At 44.0% G+C, this 23,972-nt stretch overlaps 1 protein-coding gene across 5 annotated transcripts in view; it reads left to right on the top strand.

The window, feature by feature from the left end:
• The window catches only part of SNX7 (sorting nexin 7), a 229,408-nt gene that overhangs the window by 73,838 nt on the left and 131,598 nt on the right, over window positions 1-23,972 (top strand). For all 5 annotated transcript variants that reach the window (XR_003858903.1, XM_029617777.1, XM_029617780.1 and 2 more), the window contains exon 5: window positions 4,498-4,696. Coding sequence is in view for 4 of the 5 variants with exons in the window: in XM_029617777.1 (XP_029473637.1) it covers window positions 4,498-4,696 (199 nt within the window). In the remaining variant the exon portion in view is untranslated. The remainder of the gene's footprint in view (window positions 1-4,497; window positions 4,697-23,972) is intronic.

Below are 23,972 nucleotides of genomic sequence, written 5' to 3' on the forward strand. Positions count from 1 at the left end.
TTCTCTTCCTAATAATTCCTAACATTGTTTGCTTTTTTGACTGCCACAGCACACTAGGCTGACTATTTCAATGTATTATCCACTATGACACCTAGATCTTTTTCCTGGATGGTAGCTCCTAATATGGAACCTAACATTGTATAACCACAGCATTTCCCTATATCCATCACCTTGCACTTATCCACATTAAATTTCATCTGCCATTTGGATGCCCAATCTTCCAGTCTCGCAATGTCCTCCTGCAATTTATCACAATCCACTTGCGATTTAACTACACTGAATACATTTGTGTCATCTGCAAATTTGATTACCTTACTCATCGTATTCCTTCCAAGATCATTTATAAATATATTGAAAAGCACCGGTCCAAGTACAGATCCCTGAGGCACTCCACTCTTTACCCTTTTCCACTGAGAAAATTGACCATTTAATCCTACTCTGTTTCCCCATCTTTTATCCAGTTTATAATCCACGAAAGGACATCACCTCCTATCTCCTGACTTTTTAGTTTTCTTAGAAGCCCCTCAAGAGGGACTTTGTCAAACTCCTTCTGAAAATCCAAATGCAATATATCTACTGGTTCACCTTTATTCACATATTTATTAACCCCTTCAAAAAAATGATTTGTGAGGCAAGACTTCCCTTGGGTAAATCCATTCTGAGTGTCTTCCATTAAACCATGTCTTTCTCTATATTCTGTGATTTTGATCTTTAGAATTGTTTCCACTATTTTTCCCGGCACTGAAGTCAGGCTCACTGGTTTATAGTTTCCCAGATCACCCCTGGAGCCCTATTTAAATATTGGGGTTACATTGACCACTCTCCAGTCTTCAGGTACAATGGATGATTTTAATGATAGGTTACAAATTTTAACTAATAGATCTGAAATTTAATGTTTTAGGTCCTTCAGAACCCTGGGGTGCACACAATCAGGTCCAGGTGATTTGCTGCTCTTTACTTTGTCAAACTAGACTACTGCTTCTTCCAGTTCACTGTGATTTGGTTCAGTTTATCTGACTCCTCACCCTTGAAATCCATCTCCTGAACTAGCACTTCCCCAACATCCTCATTAGTATACACAGAAGCAAAGAATTCATTTAGTATTTCTGCAGTGGTCTTATCTTCCCTAAGAGCCCCTTTAACCCCTTGGTCATCTAATGGTCCAACCGTCTCCCTCACAGGTTTCTTGCTTCGGATATATTTTAAAAAGTTTTTATTATAAGTTTTTTGCCTCTATGGCCAATTTCATTTCAGATTCTCTCTTAGCTTCCCTTATCAATGTTTTACATTTAACTTAACAATGCTTATGCTTTTTTCTATTTTCTTCAGATGAATCCTTCTTCCAATTTTTGAAGGATTTTTTTTTTGGTTAAAATAGCCTCTTTCACCTCGCTATTTAACCATGCCGGTAATTGTTTTGCCTTCCTTCCACCTTTTTTAATACGTGGAATACATCTAGACTGCGCTTATGATTGTATTTTTAAACACTGTCCATGCCTATTGTACACTTTTAACCTTTGCAGCTGCACCTGTCAGTTTTTTTGTAACTACTTTCCTCATTTTATCAGTTTCCCTTTTGAAAATTTAGTGTTAGAGCTATAGGTTTACATATTGTCCCTCTTCCAGTTAGTTCAGATTTGATCATGTTATGATCACTATCGCCAGGTGGCCTCACCACCATTACCTCTCTCACCAAAACCTGTGTTCCACTAAAAATCGAAAATAGCTCCCTCTCTCATTGGTTCCTGAACCAATTGCTCCATGAAGCAATAATTTATTACATCTAGGAGCTTTGTGTCGAGCATGTCCTGATCTTACATTTACCCAGTAAATATTGGGATAATTTAACTCTTCCATTATTACTGCAGTGCCAAATTGGTTAACTTCCCTGATTTCAATTAGCATTGAATCATCTGTCTGATCATTTTGGCCAGATGGACAGTAGTATACTCCTGTCATTATATTCTTACCCAACATACATGGGATTTCTGCCTATACAGATTCTACTGAGCATTTAGTCTCTTGTATGATCTTTATCCTGTTGAACTCTATATCTTCCCAGACATAAAGTGCCACACCCCCACCAAGTTGATCCTTCCTGTCATTTGTACCCTAATATAGCACTGTCCATTGGTTATCCTCCTTCCACCAGATCTCTGAGATGCCAATTATGTCTGTCTCATCATTCACTGCTGTACACTCACTCTCCCAACTTACTTCTTAGACTTCTGGCATTGGCATACAGACATTTCAAAGTGTGTTTTTTGTTTGTATTAACCTGTTTTTCAGTTGATATTTGGTAAAATTACATCTCGGCACTATAGCAGCATACCATATTCTACCAGATGCCAGACCTGTATCTACTCATCCACTGATATGAAGCTATATGTAAAGGTTATTACATGTTAAACATCTGGTACAATTTCATGTGTCTTGATTATAGTCCTTTCTCAACTGATGAAACCACCTTTTGATTCTCCAAAGACAGAATTCTGCTTCACACTCACCCAAGGTTTCTTTCAAAGATTGTTTCAACTTTCCACATCAATCAGTCCTTCATATTGGCTTCCTTTTTTCCAAGTCCACATGCACATAAAGGTGTAAAACTCCTTCACACTTTGGATTGTAAAAGAGTCTTGGCCTACTATAAGAAATTAACTTAACCACACTGCCAAGCTTTGCAGCTATTTGAGTCGTACATCCCTAACAGACTAGTCATTGCAGTCGCCAAACGTATGTTGTCTAACTGGATATCAGATTGCATTGACTACTGCCTCAACTTAACAGATTTACAGATCAGACTCTGTTAAAGCTTCTCAAGTGAGAGCTATACAATCTTCTGTTGCTCATCTTTGAGAGGTGCCTCTCGAACACATGTGCAAAGCTGCCACCTAGTCATCAGTTCATACCTTTATGTGCCAATTTCTGTTTGGTCAATCTATCAAAGAGTGATCATAAATTTGGTCAGGCAGTTTTGCAAAACCTGTTCTTGTAATAGTCTCTTCTCCACGGCAGGTTGCTTACTTAGTAAACATCTCGCTACAACCTTCAGCTAGGGACTCCCCACATGTAATAGCTAATTCAGCCTGCTTATCAATGGAAAAAGCAAGTTTGTTTAACGTAAACAGTGTTTCCATAGATGATAGGATGAATTAGCCATAAAATGTCTGCCTGCCTCCCAGGAGAGTTGACTGTATAGCTGGATTTAGCTCTGAGGAGGCTCCTAAGGCAACAGCCACGTGGGAACTCCTACACATGTTCAGAAGAGCTCAAAGCTCTAAACGCTAGGAGAGATAAGTCCATTCGGTGCTGCCAGATGATGTCACCCACATGTACAGGCTAATTTATCATAATATCTACCAAAACAGCTTTATGTTAAGCACATTTGCTTTATTCTCCATTACTTTCCTAATAATTCCTAGCATTGTATTTGCTTTCTTGACCACCGCTGCACACTGTGCAGAGGATTTCAACATATCTATGATAATGCCTAGATCTTTTTCCTGGGTGGTGACTCCCATTGTGAATCTTGCATTGTATGCATATTAGTTCTAATAACATAAATAACATGAATTAATCAGATACCAAACTGTGATGCTTATTTACATAAATGTGTTAATGAGTATTGTTAGTAAATAGGCCTTATTGAGATTAATGGGACCTATTTACAAACAAGGCACATTAGTACATTTTTGTAAATAGGACCCTATATGACATACTTGGGGGCACTGTTCTGAGCAAGGCTATGTGGAGTTGCATGTAAGCTATGTAAGGGATTTCAGCAATAAATTTTTCACTTGATATGTGGTACACATTACTGATTGCCATATGGAGTTTGAAACCATACGGTGTTGAATGAGGGTGGTTTTTTTTTTTTTTAAAACCACAATGGAAACCAAACTGCATTCTAGGCCCAATATTTGCCAGTCTGGAACAGAGTTTAAGTATATGTTATGACAGTTTTTTTATATTATCACAAAATTACCACATGCAAAAGTCTAAGATTATAAAGAGGCACCACTAGAAAAATATTGAATTGGTGGTAGTCATGTATGAAGACCTTTTCCTATATTATATTCTAACAAATATTTGTATAGTGTTAGGGTCATTTAAAAATAAGGCATGATATATACATGAAGTGGTTAAGTTGGAATTTAATGACAATTTGTTTTAACATGTAATGCTAAATGATAGGGCTATACTTGTCTATTAAGTTCAGCATAGATGATTTTTGATAAATTTGATACTTTAGGGTGGAAGTAGATTAATGGAGAATAAAGAGCTCTGGTGTTTCCTTAACTTGTATGATAATATTTTTCATAAAACTCTCCATGGTGGTAGTATATGTATGAAACTATTAATGAATGACGTCAAAAATATATTGATAAATGCCGGTTAAATCTCATTACATGAATTAATTTGATATGTCTTTGAAAGTAACAAGAAAATGAGATAATAGCATTTGTTTGCAGTAGTCATTTGTATTCATTCATTTAGGAGCTGGCATCTCATAAGAAACAAGGTCCAGGCTTACTCCACAGGATGGGACAAACTGTCAGAGCTGTAGCATCGTCAGTAAGAGGAGTCAAAAAACGACCTGAGGAATTTGTGGCAATAAATGATTATGTTGAAACATTTAGTCAGAAAATAAATCTACTTGATAAAATCTCACAAAGAATTTGCAAAGAAGAAAAGGGTAAGCCGCTTATATTATAATACTTTTGTGCACTATTGCTCATCTAGGATTCATTCATTATTCTTTGTCAACAAGCAGGCATACATTAATTATAATGTATATGTAGGGGGCCTTTGTCAGTTTTTATTTTTTTCCATAAATTTATGTCTTTATTGCAGCAAGAACAAAAACAGGAGAAATCAATGGAAATAAATGACTTTTATGGGTAATATTTTTTTCTTATAAATGGTGTGGTATGTGTGGCGCCCCTAGTGGCAGGTCCTTGGGGTGACTTCAGGCTTGGAGGCTTCCTCTCAAGGACTGCTGCAGCAGATTCCTTTGTAGCCAAGTCAACACTGATGTTTCTCCTGCGAATAATGCTGATAGTGTAACCTTTAGGCAGGGAAGCTATTGGTTAAAGCTACTTATATAGGAAGGCCCTCATAAAGCTAGGGAATTGAGTCACATTTACAATGAAGAATTAAGGAAAATAAAGCATTCTTCTTTATCATCCACCAGACCAATCCAGAATGCCTGGGTTTTGTCCTCCTGCTAGCAGATGGAGACAGAGGCCAATAGTTTTGCTGACACTACTCTATATAGGGCACTGTGAATCTTGCAGAACTTTACTGTTTCTCTATCTCCCACAGATGGTGGAGGTATAAAGACTGCAGATTAGTCAGGTGTCAGATATTTTTCTGTTGACATATCCTGGATCCAGGAGAATGGGAACACATGGACTCTGCTTTTGCCATGATAACTCACAGATGGTGAACTCAGTGGAAATTGCATGGACACTAGCAGAAATGCCAAGGCAGTGAGGTTCTTCAGTAGTAGATAGAGGCAACTTCAGTGGGAGTACATGCACTTTCTTAGCATTGACTTCCTTGAGTTTTTCTTTACATGTAACCATTTTGACCAGTGATAGGATGGGTCATTCAAAGGATAGAAAGGTTCCGGAGTCAATTTGTCTTGATTGTGCTGGCCTGGCTCCAGTGACCATGGTATGAGGATCTCTTGAGATTCAAATTGGAAGAGCCTCTAAAATTAGTCATGTATAGGGTCTGTTGCATAAAGATTCAGTCATCATGGAGGATCTAGGCCACTTTTGTGTTTTTGCCTGACTGTTGAAGGAAAAGGCTGAGAAATAAACTACTCAGAAGAAGTGATAACCACTCTTTTACAGGCTAGGAAGAAATCCATATCATTGGCTTATATACAAGTCTGGAAAGTTTTTGAGGTTTGGTATGTGGATCCATTGCCTCTCATTCTGTCATTTTTATACAGTGAGCCTCAGAAGGGTTTGACTTTGAATTCATTGAAGCTCTAGCAGCTATTACCTGTTTCTGGGGAAAAGTTCAAGGAGATTCCTTTCCCACCCACCCTGATACATGTCATTTTTTGAGGGGAGTGAAACATCTTCACCCTCCTGTGCGAAAAGCGTTTCTTCCATGGGATCTTAATCTGGTACTTTGGGCTTTGTGCAAGGCTCCATCTGAGCCCATCAGAAGGGCAACTATTAATGATTTCATTCTAAAGTCTGTCTTATGCTGCGCCAAACAAATTGGCACCAAAATTTCAGAATTACAGGCTCTGTTTTGTAGAGATCCTTTTCTGCAATTTTCAGAGGTTGAAGTGTATATTCATACAGTGCCATCTTTTTTGCCAAAGGTGGTTTCTTCCTTTCATTTAAGTCAATTGGTGGAACTCCCTTCATTTAAGGCTAATGAGTACTAAGGGAAGGTTTGAGGATCTTCATTTTCTTGATATTAGGAAAACATTGCTCAGATATCTTAAGGTCACTAATTTGTTTAGAAGTTTGGATGATTTGTTTGTTCTCTTCAGAGGTCAGAGGAGAGGACAGGTTACCTCCAAAAAGTCTATTGCTCACTGGATTAAGGAGGCAATTAATTTGATCACATTTCTAAAGGTTTAAGGGTGCCTGAGGGCCTTAAGGCACATTTCACTAAGGGTCAGCAATGACTTAGCAAAATTGCACTTAGCATCTGCAGAGATTCTACTTGGGCTTCTTTGCAAGCTTTCTCTAAATATTACCAGTTGGATGTGCAGGTGAGTGGAGTGGCCTCCTTTGGAACTAGTGTTCTGAATTCAGGTTTGTCTGCTTCCTCACTGGATAAGGAAATTTGGGTAAATCCCAGACATACTGGTGGACGATAAGGAAGAACACATTTTGTTTCCTACCTGCTAATTTTCTTTCCTTTAATCCTACTACACCAGTCCAGTTATCCTCCTGAGTCAGCAAACATTCTGCCTTTCACCTTTCAATTTTTTCAGAATAACGTATTAATGTTTGAAGTTTCAAAGATTCTTCTTTGGTCCTTAGCCTTTATAGGGACCAAGCTTTCTTAGAGCTTCATTTTCCACTCCCCTGCTCATGAGGGGATAAAGTTTTATAAGAACATAAGAAATTGCCATGCTGGGTCAAGCCCAGCATCCTGCCTCCAACAGTGGCCAAACCAGACCAGAAGAATCTGGCAATTACCCAAACACTAAGAAGATCCCATGCTACCGATGCAATTAATAGCAGTGTCTTTTCCCTAAGTAAACTTGATTAATAGCAGTTAATGGACTTCTCCTAGAACTTGTCCAAACATTTTTTGAACCCAGCTACACTAACTGCACTAACCACATCCTCTGGCAACAAATTCCAGAGCTTAATTGTGCATTGAGTGAAACAGACTTTTTTCCGATTAGTCTTAAATGTGCTACTGGCTAACTTCATGGAATGCCCCCTAGTCCTTCTATTATCCGAAAGTGTAAATAACCAATTCACATCTATTCGTTCACGACCTCTCATGATCTTAAAGACCTCTATCATTTCCTCCTTCAGCCGTCTCTTCTCCAGCTTGAACAGCCCTAACCTCTTCAGCCTTTCCTCATAGGGGAGCTGTTCCATCCCCTTTATCATTTTGGTTGCCCTTCTCTGTACCTTCTCAATCGCAACCATATTTTTTTGAGATGCGGTAACCAGAATTGTATGCAGTTTTCAAGGTGCGGTCGCACCATGGAGTGATAGAGGCATTATGACATGTTCCGTTTTATTAACCATTCCCTTCCTAATAATTTCTAACATTCTGTTTGCTTTTTTGACTGCTGTAGCACATTGAGCCAACGATTTTAAAGTATTATCCACTATGATGCCTAGATCCTTTTCCTGGGTGGTAGCTCCTAATATGGAACCTAAATGTTCTTTGCTTTGCTATAACTGAGATGCTGCAGTCTTCACAATACTCCATAGAGAGTGGTGTCATTAAAATATTTGTTCTATCTCCATTTGCTGGCAAAAGAGCACAATCCAGGTGTTTTAGACTGGTATGATCACCAGAAAATAAAATTAGAAAGTAAGAAACCAGTTTTTTAAAATATGAATAACAGCAGATCTCATTTCCAGAAACCTTTTCCTTCTGATGTTATGGTCCTGGCCCGTGACCCGGGATCTGCACTTACCGTGCGGCCGGCCCGGCCGCAGGAACGCCTTCCCCCCGGTCTCCAGGGCCAAAGACGCAGCCCTCCGCAGCGTCCTCCCTGCAAGGGAGATGCCGTCGCCGATCCGTGGCTGGCCCCACCCCTGAGGCAGGCGCGCTAGGGCCTTCTCTTAAAGGGGCCAGCGCGGGAAAACCCGTGAACACCCCCTCATGACGTCAGATGCTGCTGGGCCATTTAAACCCGGCAGATGCAGTAGCACCTCGCCTTGCAACGAGGTTCCTCAGTCTGTCTGAGTCTCTAGTTGCTGCTGTAGTTCCTGGATTGCTTCTGTCTTCTGGATTCCAATACGGCTTGTATCCTGACTTATCTTCAGCTTCCGCCCTTTGGTTTTGGTATTGACATCTGACTTCTGGCTCCCGACTCGGCTCCGTCCCATGACTTTGTCTCCAGCTTCCTTTCCTGGCTTAGTATTGTCTTCTGACCTTTGACTCCTGACCCAGCTCCGTCCCACGACTCTGTCTTCTGCTTTCGTCCCTGGCTTTGGTTTGGATCTCTGACTTCTGACCCGGCTTCGCTCTTGGACTCCGACTTCGGCTTCTTCACCTCTTCAGGTATCCTCGGGGCTCTCACGGGCTCCTCCCGGGGGAGCCACGGGCTTCCGAGGGTGAAGACTCTTCAACTACCTGGGCCCAGCCATCCTTCATCCATCTCTTCGGCCACAGCCCGGATCCTTGGTCACATAGGATCCCACCTAAGTCCAAGAGGTCCAGGTCCCTACGGGTCCCTCCTGGGGGGACCTTGGACTTTCAGTGGTGAAGCCTCTTCCGTACCGCCTCCCGGCTGTGACGCTCGCTGTGGTCCTCCACAGCTTACCATCCACTGTCTTAGACGGCCCAAGGGTCCACGATCGTAACATCTAACTTGTGTAGTCATAGCAACATCTGGGAACATACAAACATTTAAATTATGAAAAGGAATTCTCATTTAACAAAAGTAGAAAATAAATAATCAAAATTATTATGAGAGTAGACGGAGTCATATCCTGATCTATTCATTTCTCCAAAAAAGATGTTAAATGTAAAACATCTATAGAGGCTTGTTGATTCCAATCAGGATCTAAAATCTTTCTTATAAGGCGGAAAATAGTATGTTCTCCTAGGACAAGCAGGATGGTAGTCCTCGCACATGGGTGACATCAACAGATGGAGCCCAGCATGGAAAACTTCTGAGTTTCTAGAACTTTGACTAGGCACACTGAGCATGCCCAGCATGCCACTATCCACACGTCCATATGGGGTCCCCCTTCAGCTTCTTTTCCGCCTCGCAGGTTTTTGGAGCTCTGCTCTTTAGTGGGGGGGGGGGGGTTTCGGTATTTTGCTGTGCTGGGTCCCCATCTCCTGTCGGTGCTTCAGGGCAGTGTGCTAAGTTGGGTTTTTTTGTACCTTCTTTGCGGTTGATTCCTCTGTATTCACCAGTCATTGACCGCTCACTGGCTCTTTTTCATGGCGTTGGGTTCCTCTGCCTGGAGGTGTCACACAATGTCCGGGGGTGTCGTCTTTGCGACCAATTGACCCCAAGGGTCATTGGGCTTGGTTTGATAAAATGGAAAACTCTTTGGATCTAGAAGATCTGACCCTTCGACTCTTGCGTCGGATGCCTCTACATGTAAAGACCATGGGGAAACTATGTAGCTGCTTCCATCTGTGTCCACCCTCCGCTCCAGCGCCCTCGCGTGAGCATGGAGCCGGAGATAGGCCTTCAGCATCCTCATACTCCAGGACCTTAATATCATCTCTGTCCTCTGAGCACCATGGGACACCTCGGAAGCATCAGCACCAATCGCCATCATCGCACGGTGCCATGCTCGGGGAAGCACCGGGGTCTGCTGTGCTGCCCCCAAAGTAACCCAATGGAGAGGAAGCATTGACCTCCATCGTACCCAGGAATCCTGGGTGTTCCCCACCGACATCGGTACCAGGTTCCAAGCCTCCCCAGGATTCCGGGGAGGCTCCGGTGACACCTTGTCCTGTTGTTCCTCCCTCTGTTCTCACTTCGGCTGACTTCCAGGAGGAGCTGGACCGCAAGATGCAACAGGCGATGCTATGCACCCTTCAGGGCATCGAGCCGCCAGCTCCACTGGTGCTCCTGGTGTCTGAGCCTGCACCTGTGATACTAGCACTGCTGCTGGAGCAACTCAATGTCCTCTTGGGAATTCTGTCCATGCAGATGCTACCGACACTCGGGGGTCCCTTGATGCCCTAGCGGCTGCAGAGATAGCCTCCCTCCAGTGTCATCCACATTATGAGTTCCTCGGAGGAGGAGGATGCCTCCCATCCAGGAGCACTGTCAGGGGCACACTTGCCCGGTCTGGTTCCTGGTCCCTCAGGGACCTCTGAGCCCTCGATGCCCTTTGTACTCTCAAGGCCATTGCCCCCGGTTCCATCGGTACCCTCGGTACTGTCAGTGCCTTTGGTTCTGAGACCAGGGGCATCAGGCAGGTACCCCTGGGGATTTCAGTGAGGAGGAAGCCCCATATGATCCTTGGTGGGATGAGATGCATAGGTCCCCACAGGAGGATCTGACCTTTGCAGACTTTGTGCGGGCCATGGCTTAGTCCATTCCCTTCCAGTTTCTGGCAGAGGAAGACGCCCATCACAAGATGCTGGAGGTTCTCCAGTCTGTTGATGCTCCAAAGGAGGTGCTCACTATCCTCAAGCATGATATCTTTAAGGAGTTGCTCCTTAGGATGTGGGAGTACCCAGTCTCACTACCACTGGTGAACCATAAGGCAGACGCACTCTACCACAGGATTTGAAAGGCATCAGCTCCAGCACCAGTCAGTTGTGATGGAGTCTGTCCTCAAAAACGCTCCTGTACCCACTCTTTGGCACTTCCGGGGCAGGAATACCAGGACACAAATGCCCTGCATAGGAAGGGCGCAATTTTGATCACTCACATCGCCTCCTGCCAGCTTTATATGACCCAGTACACTCCCAACCTCTGGAAGCAAGTCCAGTAGCCAAATGTCTCCCCCAGCAGTAGCAGGAAGCCCTTTTGGCCATTGCCCAGCAGGGCTTGAAGTGCAGATGTCTTTGAGACTGCAGCTCAGGTGGCGGTGGAGGGCATTGGGGCCCATAGGTTGGCATGGTTCTGAGCATCAGACCTCTGGCCAAAAGTCCAAGACAAGCTCGCAGATCTGCCCTGTACTGGGGAGAACTTTTTTGGAGAGAAGGTGCGAGATTCTGTGGCTCATTTGAAACACCATAATGAGACCCTCCAGCATCTCTTCACCAGCACTCTGGCCAGAAGACCTCACATCAGGACAGCAGAAGGTCCTTTTATTGCCAGAGGAAATATTATCATCCAGCCTTGCATATTCATGTGCCATGCGGGAATTCTAGGGGCTGCTCTCAACAGCAGTGGACTCCCAGACCTCAGCCAGCTCCCCAACAAAGTCCTGCCACGGGGTTTTGACTGGTCCTGAGGGAGCATAAGCCCCGTACCCATACCCTCTGTCTTGGTGCCCCCGGTCAGAGGTTGGCTACAGTCCTTCCAGGACTGATGTTCACAGATCACCTTGGACCAGTGGATCCTGTCCTTCATCCGTCGAGGGTATCAGTTAAACTTTCTGAGTGTCCCAGCAGACTCTCCCTCCTGTTTGTCATGGGGCCAGGCCCCACATCAGGAGGATCTTTGGACAGAGCTCTCCGCCCTGTCAATTGTGGGTGCGGTAGAACCCGGCCCTTAAAGTCAGCAGAGACTGAGATTCTACTCCAGATGCTTCCTGATTCCAAAGAAAACAGAAGGGATACAGCCCATCTTAGACCTGAGGGCCTTGAACAAACATATGCAAACTTCAGAATAGTCTCACTGGGCACCCTGATTCCCCTCCTGTAAAGATGGGCCTGGCTTTGCTCCGTCAACCTAAAGAAAACCTATGCCCACATAGAAATCTTTCCCAGTCACAGGAATTACCTATGATTCCTGGTAGGTGACAATCACTTCCAGTACAAGATGTTGCCGATTGGACTAGCCTCAGCCCCACGTGTCTTCACCAAATGCTTGGCAATAGTGGGTGCACACCTCTGTCGACTAGGGGTGCACATCTTCCCCTACTAGGACAATTGTTGGTCAAGGCAGCCACATGCGAAGGGGCGCTTCGTTCCCTCAACTTGACCATACAGGTGCTGGAATCCCTCGGGTTTGTCATCAACTACCCAAAGTCCCATCTTGTTCCATTGGCTCAGTTGGACTTTATCAGGGCCCGCCTGGATATGACTCGGGGCCGGGCCTTTCTTCCTCATGCCCGAGCACTTGCTTTAATGTCTCTGGTGAGCTTGGTCCACCGTAGCCGACCGGGTGCCAGCCCTCCTTATGCTTCGGTTGGAGTCATATGGCCACCTCTGTCCATGTCACCCCCTTAGCCTGCTTGCACATGCAGAGAGCCCAATGGACTCTGCAGTCAAAGTGCCGTCAGACCTTTCAGGACCTCATCGTGCAGGTCACGTCGCACCACCTCTCCAGGGCTTCTTGAACTGGTGGGAAATTCTGCCCAACCTGGAGGGGTCTGAAAGGGAACCCCTGCTCCAGGTTGTACTCACTATGGATGCTTCCACCCTGGGTTGGGGAGCACATTTAGATGGCCTCCACGCACAAGGTCGCTGGTCAGCCCAGGAGGTTTTATGCCAGATCAACTTCCTGGAACTTCAGGTGATCAGATATGTGTTCTGGGTGTTTTGGGATCGCCTGTCCAGTCGAGCGGCCCTAGTCCAGACCGACAACCAGGGAGCTATGTGGTACATCAACAAGCAGGGAGGTACAGGATCACTACTCCTCTGACAGGAGGCTGTCCATATTTGGTCCTGGGTCCAGTCCCAGAGAATTCTACTCCGGGCCATATACCTAGCAGGGTTGGAGAATGTGGTGGCGGATCTCCTGAGTTGAACGTTCCACCCCCACGAGTGGTCCCTAGACCAGGCAGTGGCAGATCACCTTTTATGCCTCTGGGGAGTGCTGCACATGGATTTCTTCAACTCCCCCTGCAACAAGAAGATGAGCAACTTCTGCTCCCTACACAGGGGAACCAGGAGACCAGCCTCAGATGCCTTTGCCCACCATTGGGGCAAGGACCTTCTGTATGCATATCCTCCATTTCTGCTGGTGATGAAGACTCTCCTGAATCTCTGGCAGGATGGGGGGGACCAAGATTCTCATGCCCCCCCCCCCCCCCCAGTGGCCGAAACAGGTTTGGCTACCAATCCTTCGGGATTTCTCCTTCAGGGAACTGATCAGTCTAGGGACCTCCCCCTACCTTGTCACACAGGATCATGGCAGGTTGTGCCATCTCAACCTCCGAGCACCATCTCTGATGGCCTGGATGTTGAGAGTTTAAAGGGAGTACCCTAAATAAAAATTTTAAAATAAAGACTTACCTGATCCTGGAAGTCATTGCGAGGTGATTGCAGCTGGTGATGAGAGAGCCAGGGGCAGTGACAGCAACAGGGCAGGGGCTGAAGACAGCGCTCTGCTGTGATGCAAAGAACTGCCAGAGGCTGGGAGCTGAAACTGGAAAGGTGCTGAGATAACGAGAGCCTGATTACTGTGATTAAAACAAACAAATAAACAACAGAGAGAATATAAGCAACTGGGAAGATGAAAGGACAGCGCGAATTACAACTCTACCCAGAACATTGAAAAGAGTTGTCACTAATTTACTCACTGCTGAAACAGACTGAGCTCAAGAAGAAAAAAAAAATAAAAAAAACCACGTTGTGAGGAAAAGCAGGAAGTGCTATCCTGACCTGACATCCTCAGCACAAGGGGGAGGAAGACTGCCTTGATTACAGGAGTCTCAGGAGATCAAGAGGGATGCCCTGACTGACACTGTGTACCCAAAGAGGATAGTGCAGTGAATAAATTAACCTTCCAGTCACAAGAAACAACATTGAACAGGAAGCTTTGCTGCCATCACTGAGAGCAGAGGCTGGAGTGCTGACAGAAACAAAGAATAAAAGCAGGAATGGGAGGATTTGGCTGACTGGTGGTTGTCAGCAGTGATTTTGAGGAGAAGAGCTGCTGTTGCCTGAGCATCTTTCTCCCACCTCCTCAGACACAGAAAGGTAGATAAAAGAAACCTTTCCCCGCTGTAGTCACTGCCACTGATGAAAGTCTCTGGTGAGTGCTGTAATTTTTTTTTTTTAAGCTGTACTGAGACTCAGGATCAGGGAAGCCCGAGAAGTAAAAAGTTCAGGCACGTTGCAGTGACAGTTACTGGTGATGTCATGAACTTCTCACAATTTCTGAAGGGGGGGGGGGGCACCAATTTAGTGAAAAATAAGGAAAATTAGTCAATGTTAAACTGAAATAAGAGTAGCATGTAGGTTAGGGAAGTTTAATGACCTGTACAAATGTAACAAACATCCTCTGAAAAGGCTTTTAATTATTCTATTTGTAATAATTATTTTTAGACACAGGGGTTAAACAGGGAAGGAACTTACAAGCAGAAACCTTTAAAGAAAAATATAAGGAGTACAGGAACATAAAAATAAGAATCCCAAGACCAACAAAATTTAAATTAAAAAAATATAAATTTTATTCAACACCTAAGTACATATTAAAAGGTACTGATATATAAAGGAAAATTAAATAGTAAAGAGACAATTTTTTAAAAGTAAGGACATGTTTTATGGAAATAAAAAGAAAAGAAAAACCTTTCTAAAAAGAGCAATTGGTAACCCCCAGAAAACATAGTATGATCAGGCGCATCATCATCATCAGCTTAGCGTTAATCCCTATAATCAAGCTAGTAGGAGATGTCGTATCTAGGGACACGTGTCATTGGCTTCCTTGGATACGAGAAAAGAGGCCAGTGTAAGAGTATTAAAGCTAGTTAAAGCACAAAGACTGAATTTAAAATTAGTGATCTATTAAAAGTCAACAAAGCTACCTAAAAATAACCAAGAACATCAGTATGTAATAAAAATTTAAAAAGGAACTAACAGACAATATTAAAAGCGAGAAATAATTAGCTCCCAGAACTATTTGATGGAATGACATCATCAAAAGCAGGGGATAGCCTTGCAATGATAGCAAGTGACAGTTCATAGATTAAGTCAGTTAGGAGCTAGCCCTTGAACGGAGAGGAACTGTTGACTGAGTTCTCTTCATTTAAGGCCTACTAAGTATAGGAAAGTAGAAATAAATATCAGAACAGCTAAGAATGATTGAGAGACGTTTGGGAAGTGTGATTGTAATGATTTTCGTTACAATTTAAGTAAGTTTATATAGGTTTAGTTAAGATAATTTATAAGTGACTCCGCGTATCATTGTCACTTTAGTAAGGGATAGTAAAAAAAACAAACCAAAAAAAACCAAATGAGTGAATAGTCCATAGTAGCTGTTCTGTAACTTTATAGTTAGGGATCATAATTATTCTTTATTTTAATATAGTTAGTACAAACAAAGTTTCAATAAGTTGTCAAAGACATTCACATTAGGGTACATTTCAGACTAAGCTTTCGGAAGATCGAGGAGCGGTATAGGGAGTTAGTCATTTATTTTGAGTTGTTTAAAGAGAGGATAGTAGGAAGAAGAATAAAGAAAGAAGATATAACTGGCCAGCAACAAAAGAGAATGTACAAGAACAGATAAGTAACTTTGCTTAAGCACTATAGTAATAGCCAGGCCTGAGCTCACAATTGAAATAATTCTTATAGCAAGAAGAAAGAGAAAACAAAGACTATCATCAATCTTCTGCATATGGACTGTATTATTATCTTTACTAGGAGAGAAGAGTTAAAGCAAAGTACCGAATAATTATATCAAGAGACTATTAATAATTATCTTTTGGAAAAACCTAAAATAAAAACATATGTAGTTACTTACTCGATATAAATAGCTATATTGTATTGTTTTATATGATTCAGTTTATATAGGGTTTCATTTATAACATTTGATCTGTTATAAAAGTAGAAATAAAAGTAAAATATCAGTATTATAATAGTGAAGTTGTTCCTTTATAATTTAATGGTAAACTATATTCCTGTGTATTGAACATCAAACTTGTTGCCACGACTTTACTGACACCACTCGGCCACAAGGAGTCTTCCCACAGGGATTGGTTTACCTATTACAAGAGGTTAGTCTTGGAGCCCCTTGATATTTATTTTTATTTATTTATTTATTTATTGAGTTTTATACACCGTCGTTCGGTTTTGCCATCACAATGGTTTACAAAGTTTCAATGTTAACAGAGTTTCAAAAGATATCTCTGAGGACGTGTCTCGGGCCCTTGTAGCTTCTCAAAAGCCATCCACCAGGAAGTCATACATTCTGACATGGAGGAGGTTTTCCATTTTGTATGAGAGTCATGACTTGGATCCATTCTCTTGTCTTACTCTCAATTTGTTGGACTACTTGCTATCTCTTTCCGATGCTGGTCTGAAAACCAACTCGGTCAGAGTGTACGTCAATGCTATCGGGGCCTATCACCACATGGTGGATGATTCGCCTGTTTCCATGCATCCTGTGGTGAGCCGATTCATCCGGGTTTGCTTCAGCTGAAACCTCCCCTATGGCCTCCTGTTGTGTCCTAGGATCTCAGCATGGTTCTGGCTCGTCTCATGTGAGATCCCTTCCAGCCACTGCGTTCCTGCGAGTTGAAGTATCTGATGTGGAAGGTTATCTTCTTGGTTGAGTTACTTCAGCATGCAGAGTCAGTGAGCTTCAGGTGTTGATAACATATCCACCTTACTCAAAATTTTTCCACAGCAAGGGAAAAATTGTCTACACAGCCTAGACTGAAAAAATTGCCTTGGCTTTCTATCTGGAGCGAACAGCAGGCCACTGACAGTCCACACAACTCTTCATCTCCTTCAAAAAGAACAGATTGGACATTGCGGTCACCAAGCACATGTTATCTTAACTGGCTGGTGGATTCTTTCCTTCTGCTATACGCAGGTGGGCCTTCAGCTTGGAGACCACATCAAGGCTCATTCCATCTGTGCTATGGCATGATGGCATGGTTGGCACATGAGCCCATGTGCCAACCATGGGAACTGCATTTGCATGCAGTTCCCATGGTTGGCATCTGCAAGGCTGTGACGAGAATTCCCTCCACGCGTTTGCGGACCATTACTGTTTGGATAGAGATGGCCGTAGAGGCAGCAACTTTGGTCAGGCTGTCCTGCGGTACCTCTTTCAGTGAGAAACAACCCAACTCTTCCTAAGGCCCAATTTTTGGGGGCAGGCTTCTCCCTAGGATTTTTTCCACACTACTACAGTTGTTGCGTCTGTTAGCACCAGGTTCGTTGTCTGTGGATCTGTGATAAGTTTGGGAGCAGCCTGCAGCTTGGTATTCATCCATGTGTGAGGACTGCCATCCTACTTGTCCTAGGAGAAAGCAGAATTGCTTACCTGTAACAGGTGTTCTCCTAGGACAGCAGGATGTTAGTCCTCAGGAAACCCGCCCGCCTCCCCACAGAATTGGGTTTCTTCTATGTTTGTTATTTTTTTTTTTTTTGTTCTATGTTACGAGACTGAAGGGGAACCCCGCATGGATAGTGGCATGCTGGGCATGCTCAGTGTGCCTAGTCAAAGTTCTAGTAACTTTGACAGAAGTTTTACATGCTGGGCTCCATCTGATGATGTCAACTATGTGTGAGGACTAACATCCTTTTGTCTTACTACCAGAGAACAACTCTGTTCTCTGGTAGAAGGAGGAAAAGCTTTCTTAAACATCTCCAAAGGAGATACCATCTTCTTCTTAGGAATTTTAAAGTGACTCAATCTTATTTTATAGCAAAAAATACCCGTATAGCATACTAAATACTGAAGGATGTCCACATTAGACTTCATAATCTCAACTTGATTTGCTACTTCAGCTAAGTTGGCTCTTGCATAGTTTAAACTCAAGACAAAATTTGCTGATGTGAGACAAATTGCCCTACTTGTAATGAAAGCTTGGCAATTGCCTTTCAAATAACATGCAAAGTACTCAGTTGAGGTTTCTCTAGAATATACCCAGATGCAGTCTTCAGCTGATTGTCCAAACTAGTAGGGATGTGAATCGTTTTCCATATCGTCTTAACGATAGAAATCGTGTGGCAGGGCAAGAAAATCGTCTTAGGCACGATTTTTTAGTTAAAAAATCGTTTAAAATCGTTTTTTTCCGATTAGTGCGCACTAACTCGAGTTAGTGCGCACTAACGGGAGTTAGTGCGCACTAACTGGGAGTTAGTGCGCACTAACTGAAAATGATACAATTTGACACTTTTCAGGTCAGTTAAGGTCAGTTTAGGAATGAATATGTATTCCTATTGGCTGCCCTCTTATTTATTCATGTTACCAAGTTTCCTACTGACAGTATATGGGGGATGGGAAATGGAAACAGTTGGTAGCTTGACAAAACAAGTAATGTGATCAGTCAATGTGACTAGAACTTGTGCCCTAACCCTGATACCAGGGGTCTTGTGATCTTCCTGCACACAGTGCCCTATCCCTATTAATACCAGGAGTGTTGTGATCTTCCTGCACACAGTGCCCTATTCCTGATACTGGGGGTGTTGTGATCTTCCTGCACACAGTGCCCTATTCCTGATACCGGGGGTGTTGTGATCTTCTTGCACACATCCCGATATCAGGGATAGGGCACTGCATGCAGGAAGATCACAACACTCCTGGTATTAATAGGGATAGGGCACTGCATGCAGGAAGATCACAACACTCCTGGTATTAATAGGGATAGGGCACTGTGTGCAGGAAGATCACAATACCCCGGAGGAGTGAGGGTCAGGCAGCTCCCCCCTGTCTGTGAAGCCAGCCTCTCACTAGTAATGCAGGGAGGGAGCTGTCTCAGACTTCACCATCCTCCCCCCCCCTTACCCACACACCATTCACTAGCTGGGACATGGGGGAAGTCAGGAGTGAGGGTCAGGCAGCTCCCCCCTGTCTGTGAAGCCAGCCTCTCACTAGTAATGCAGGGAGGGAGCTGTCTCAGACTTCACCATCCACCCCCCCCCCCTCACCCACACACCATTCACTAGCTGGGACATGGGGGAAGTCAGGAGTGAGGGACAGGCAGCTCCCCCCTGTCTGTGAAGCCAGCCTCTCACTAGTAATGCAGGGAGGGAGCTGTCTCAGACTTCACCATCCTCCCCCCCCCCTCACCCACACACCATTCACTAGCTGGGACATGGGGGAAGTCAGGAGTGAGGGTCAGGCAGCTCCCCCCTGTCTGTGAAGCCAGCCTCTCACTAGTAATGCAGGGAGGGAGCTGTCTCAGACTTCACCATCCTCCCCCCCCCCCCTCACCCACACACCATTCACTAGCTGGGACATGGGGGAAGTCAGGAGTGAGGGTCAGGCAGCTCCCCCCTGTCTGTGAAGCCAGCCTCTCACTAGTAATGCAGGGAGGGAGCTGTCTCAGACTTCACCATCCACCCCCCCCCCCCTCACCCACACACCATTCACTAGCTGGGACATGGGGGAAGTCAGGAGTGAGGGACAGGCAGCTCCCCCCTGTCTGTGAAGCCAGCCTCTCACTAGTAATGCAGGGAGGGAGCTGTCTCAGACTTCACCATCCTCCCCCCCCCCCTCACCCACACACCATTCACTAGCTGGGACATGGGGGAAGTCAGGAGTGAGGGTCAGGCAGCTCCCCCCTGTCTGTGAAGCCAGCCTCTCACTAGTAATGCAGGGAGGGAGCTGTCTCAGACTTCACCATCCTCCCCCCCCCCCCTCACCCACACACCATTCACTAGCTGGGACATGGGGGAAGTCAGGAGTGAGGGTCAGGCAGCTCCCCCCTGTCTGTGAAGCCAGCCTCTCACTAGTAATGCAGGGAGGGAGCTGTCTCAGACTGGTATCAGGGTTAGGGCACTGTGTGCAGGAAGATCACAACACTCCTGGTATTAATAGGGATAGGGCACTGTAAGAGATGACTGTAGTAGATTGAATAAAGATCTGATGTTTCTGCTCTCCTCACACCAAACAAAAACAACACACAAGCAGAGAAGCCCTTCTTACAAAGCTGAGCTAGTGAGTTAAGTAGGAGGAAAAGTAAACATACTGGTGCCAGTGTGGGTACTTAAAAAATACACTTACCAACAATCAATTACATATATTTGAACTGTGTACAGTTCCAGCCAGGACCACCTTTCTAAAATGCACAGTGATTGGCAAATTCAACATGCACTAGCATTTCAGGTGCCTGCTAACAAAAATAATAAACAAACAAGTTCTAGTCACGTGAGTGCTGATCATTACATTACTTTTTTTGTCAAGCTTCCAACTGTTTCCATTTCACATCCCCCCAACCATATTGGTAACATCAATAGATAAGAGCACAGCCAGCCAATAGGAATACATACATACATATTCATTCCTAAGTGACCTTTACTGACCTGGGAAGTGTGAACACTTTGTTTCATTTTCTGTTGGTGTTCGTTAGTTTCCAGTTCCATTTCCCATCCCCCCAACCATCACCTCAGTGGTAACCTTGGTAATATCAATAGATAAGAGGGCAGCCAGCCAATAGGAACACATATTCATTCCTAACTGACCTTCAGTGACCTGGAAAGTGTTTATTTGTATCATTTTCAGTTAGTGCGCACTAAATCGAGTTAGTGCGCACTAACGGGGAGTTAGTGCGCACTAACTCGAGTTAGTGCGCACTAACACGATTTAACGATTTTTAACGATAAATCGTTAGAATTTCTATTGTATCGTGATCTATAACGATTTAAGACGATATAAACATTATCGGACGATAATTTTAATCGTTGAAAAACGATTCACATCCCTACAAACTAGTAGAAATCATCTGAGGGCAAGGACACACCTTTACTCCCTAATAGAAAAGGCCCTTCCAATTCCATCCCCACTGTACAGAAGCTCATTTTACCTGGAGCAGGGACCTGATGTGACAAACAGGTCAGCACAACCACTTCCTGCTGACTAGTTATGTCATCCTTCAGCATCAGCATTAAGGTAAACCCCCCCTCCTGCTCTAGATGCCATGAGAAGCCTTGCAGGAGACCTATACTGCTCTGCTGAGATTGGAGTTTCCAAGACAGGGAGCTCTGGCAGGGAATCTACTGCTGCTGAAGGCTCCAAAGACATCACTCTAGAACTATTCAATGGGTCTTCTCCTGTTAGTCTGCACATGTCTGTCCATGGGGCCTTAACCAAATGGGAAGACCAGCATATGCACATCAGTAGGTAGTTGAGGAGAGGTGTGTCGCACAAGAAGTAGAGGATCTCCTCAGGCTGTAAATTCATAAAAAATAGAATAATTTTTAATTGCTTAAGGCTAAAATCAATATCAGAAAGTGGATTTGAAGACAAGTATAACAGTTCTGTCCTCCAACATGGCCATTTTTTGCCAGGGCTGTTTCAGGAGGGACAAAAATAACATGAAATGTCAACATTATGTATATTTAAACATATCTCTGCACTGACTAGGCAGCTGTCCATGTTGCCTGCCATAGATGAAGATGTAGGAACTACAGAGAAAGTTTCTCAATGGGGACAACTCCAAAGGAAACAAGTAAAAGCAATATTTAATAGAAATATCTAACATCATAGACTAGACACTGCCACTAGCAGCCATCTTGACTCCTCCTCCTCTTGAGTCAGGTTGTTTTTAAGTAAGCGCTTCTGCTATGCAGCCTTCAGCTTGGGACTCCCTATGCACTGTGGCTAGTTCATGCCTGCTTGCCTATGGGGAAAGCAACGTTTACTTACCTATTTCTAAGGTTCTTTGTAGACAGCTGGTTGAATTAGCCATACTTAATACCTGTCCTCCTCCCTGGAGAGTTGAATATCTCACTAAAGTTTAAGCTCTGGAAGAGACTGAGGGCTTATGAGCAGCAGACACAGGAATTCTCGCATATGCTTAGTAAAGTTTTACTGAGAGCAGGGTCTGTGTCAGCACCGTCAAAAAATATCATCCATGCATTATGGTTAGTTCATTCTACTGTTTACAGGTAAGTAGACTTGCTTTTTTTGAATTTTTTTATGTTATTTCTGGTCCTTTTGGCTTCCAGCTTAATCAGAGCTTCAGCCAGGCCTATGTCATATATATCTTCATTGCAACTTCCCAGTGTTTCCCCCTCATTTTTAATTCCTATCTAGTTCAGCCATTGCAGCAATTGTTTTCCATCGACAAGTAGGGCTGAATTAAACATGATATATCATCTGGCGCCAAATGGATCCTTCTCTCGTAGCTCATAAAGCTTTTGCCCCACTGAACATATGCTGGAGTTCCCACACATGTGCTACCTTGTGAATACCTTATAAGTTCAAGATTCCACATGGACATGTACCTTCTCTCTATTTGTTTGGTACCTTTCAGTTTAGTTTATTTTTTTTTTCATACTTGCTTCAATTTGCCTTGCTGCCTCAGCAGCCCCTCAACATCAGTTTTCAATGCTACCCAAAACAACAAAAAATCAGATGTCTTTGAGATCCCAGAGGAACAGGGCCTGTAAGATGGAAGAACTTTGCAGGTCAGTGAAAAATCGAAGTCTCTCCTCTTAGAGTGGAGTCACATTGGATGCTTTCCATGCTGAGTTCCTCCTTCTGCAGTGCTGTATTCCAGAGCCACCATGTTGCTAGGCTCGAGCAAAACATGAAAGTGTCGTAAATAGGGGTCTCTGATCTCGTTGTCTCATGCTCTTCGGGGCTTGTTGCTGCACAAGAAGAAAAAGTGCCATGTGTTGGGGCAGATGGCGCAGCTAACACTGCCAAAATGTCAGGATTAGTCCTGTTGATGCACTTAGCACCTTTGACACATTGGGCCTTGATTCAGCAGATGCAGCATCATCAATGCGCCATGTCCCAGCACAGTTGGAGCATTGGTTCCCAGTCCCATCGATGCACTCGAGGCAGGAGCAATATTTGAGGGTGGCCCTGAGAGTGATTCAATGCACCAACCTTCCTCCATGTTGTTATCCTTAACTCTATCTCACCTCCTTGATTGAGGACTTTGGAATCTCTGAATCCAATATGCTCAATTGTGCCTCTGGTTTCCATGCATCTGTCAGTGCAGTTGACCCAGAAGAGGTCCTTCTGCAGCCCACTAGGAGTTTCAAAGGAGGGTGACCCCATACTGATATCAGAGGAGGGTGTCTCTTGCCCAACTCTGAGTCAGAGAACACAGGACATAGATCAGGTAGCTGAATTGGTGAAGACTTTCTTGGCACTACTGACAGCAAGTGACAAGGAGGACACCCTTCAGCCTCATCCTTTCCAGAGTGGTGGATTTTTAACCTCAATGGGAACAGCAGCTTCTGGCATGTGGACATCTGCATGAGAGATGTCAGCCAAATATATCACAACAAACACATCTTAAACCTGGGCCTAGTTTTTGTCAGGACTCAATCCTCAGGCCATAACCCCCTCCACTATGGGGAGAGATTCAGCTTTTCGTAGAAGAATGACAGACGATTATAAAGGACTATTGGGTCCTCAAAACTGTAAGATCTGTTTATTGTTAGTGCTTCTCCCATCCTCCAGCACTGCACCAATGTTTGGTCTTCAATCTGCATCCAATCTCATTCGACCCACGTCATCTCGAAATGGAATTGCTTCTCTGTCAGCAGGCAATAGAATCTGGCCCTCACAAGGAATTTGGCAAGTGGTTCTACGCCCACTATTTCTGATGTTTGGGGTAACTGACCAGTCAGGGTTTTGGCATATCCATTTTAAATATGTATGAGATGTATTTTCATGCATTGCCTTTATTGTACGAAAATGTATCTCATGCATATTCATTGTTGAAATTCTGAAATCCAGACTGGTTGGAAAATCCCAAAGATTAGGTTGAGGACCACCTTATTATATAAAATAA

This window comes from Rhinatrema bivittatum, chromosome 10 (assembly GCF_901001135.1).
Source record: "Rhinatrema bivittatum chromosome 10, aRhiBiv1.1, whole genome shotgun sequence".
Taxonomy (NCBI): domain Eukaryota; kingdom Metazoa; phylum Chordata; class Amphibia; order Gymnophiona; family Rhinatrematidae; genus Rhinatrema; species Rhinatrema bivittatum.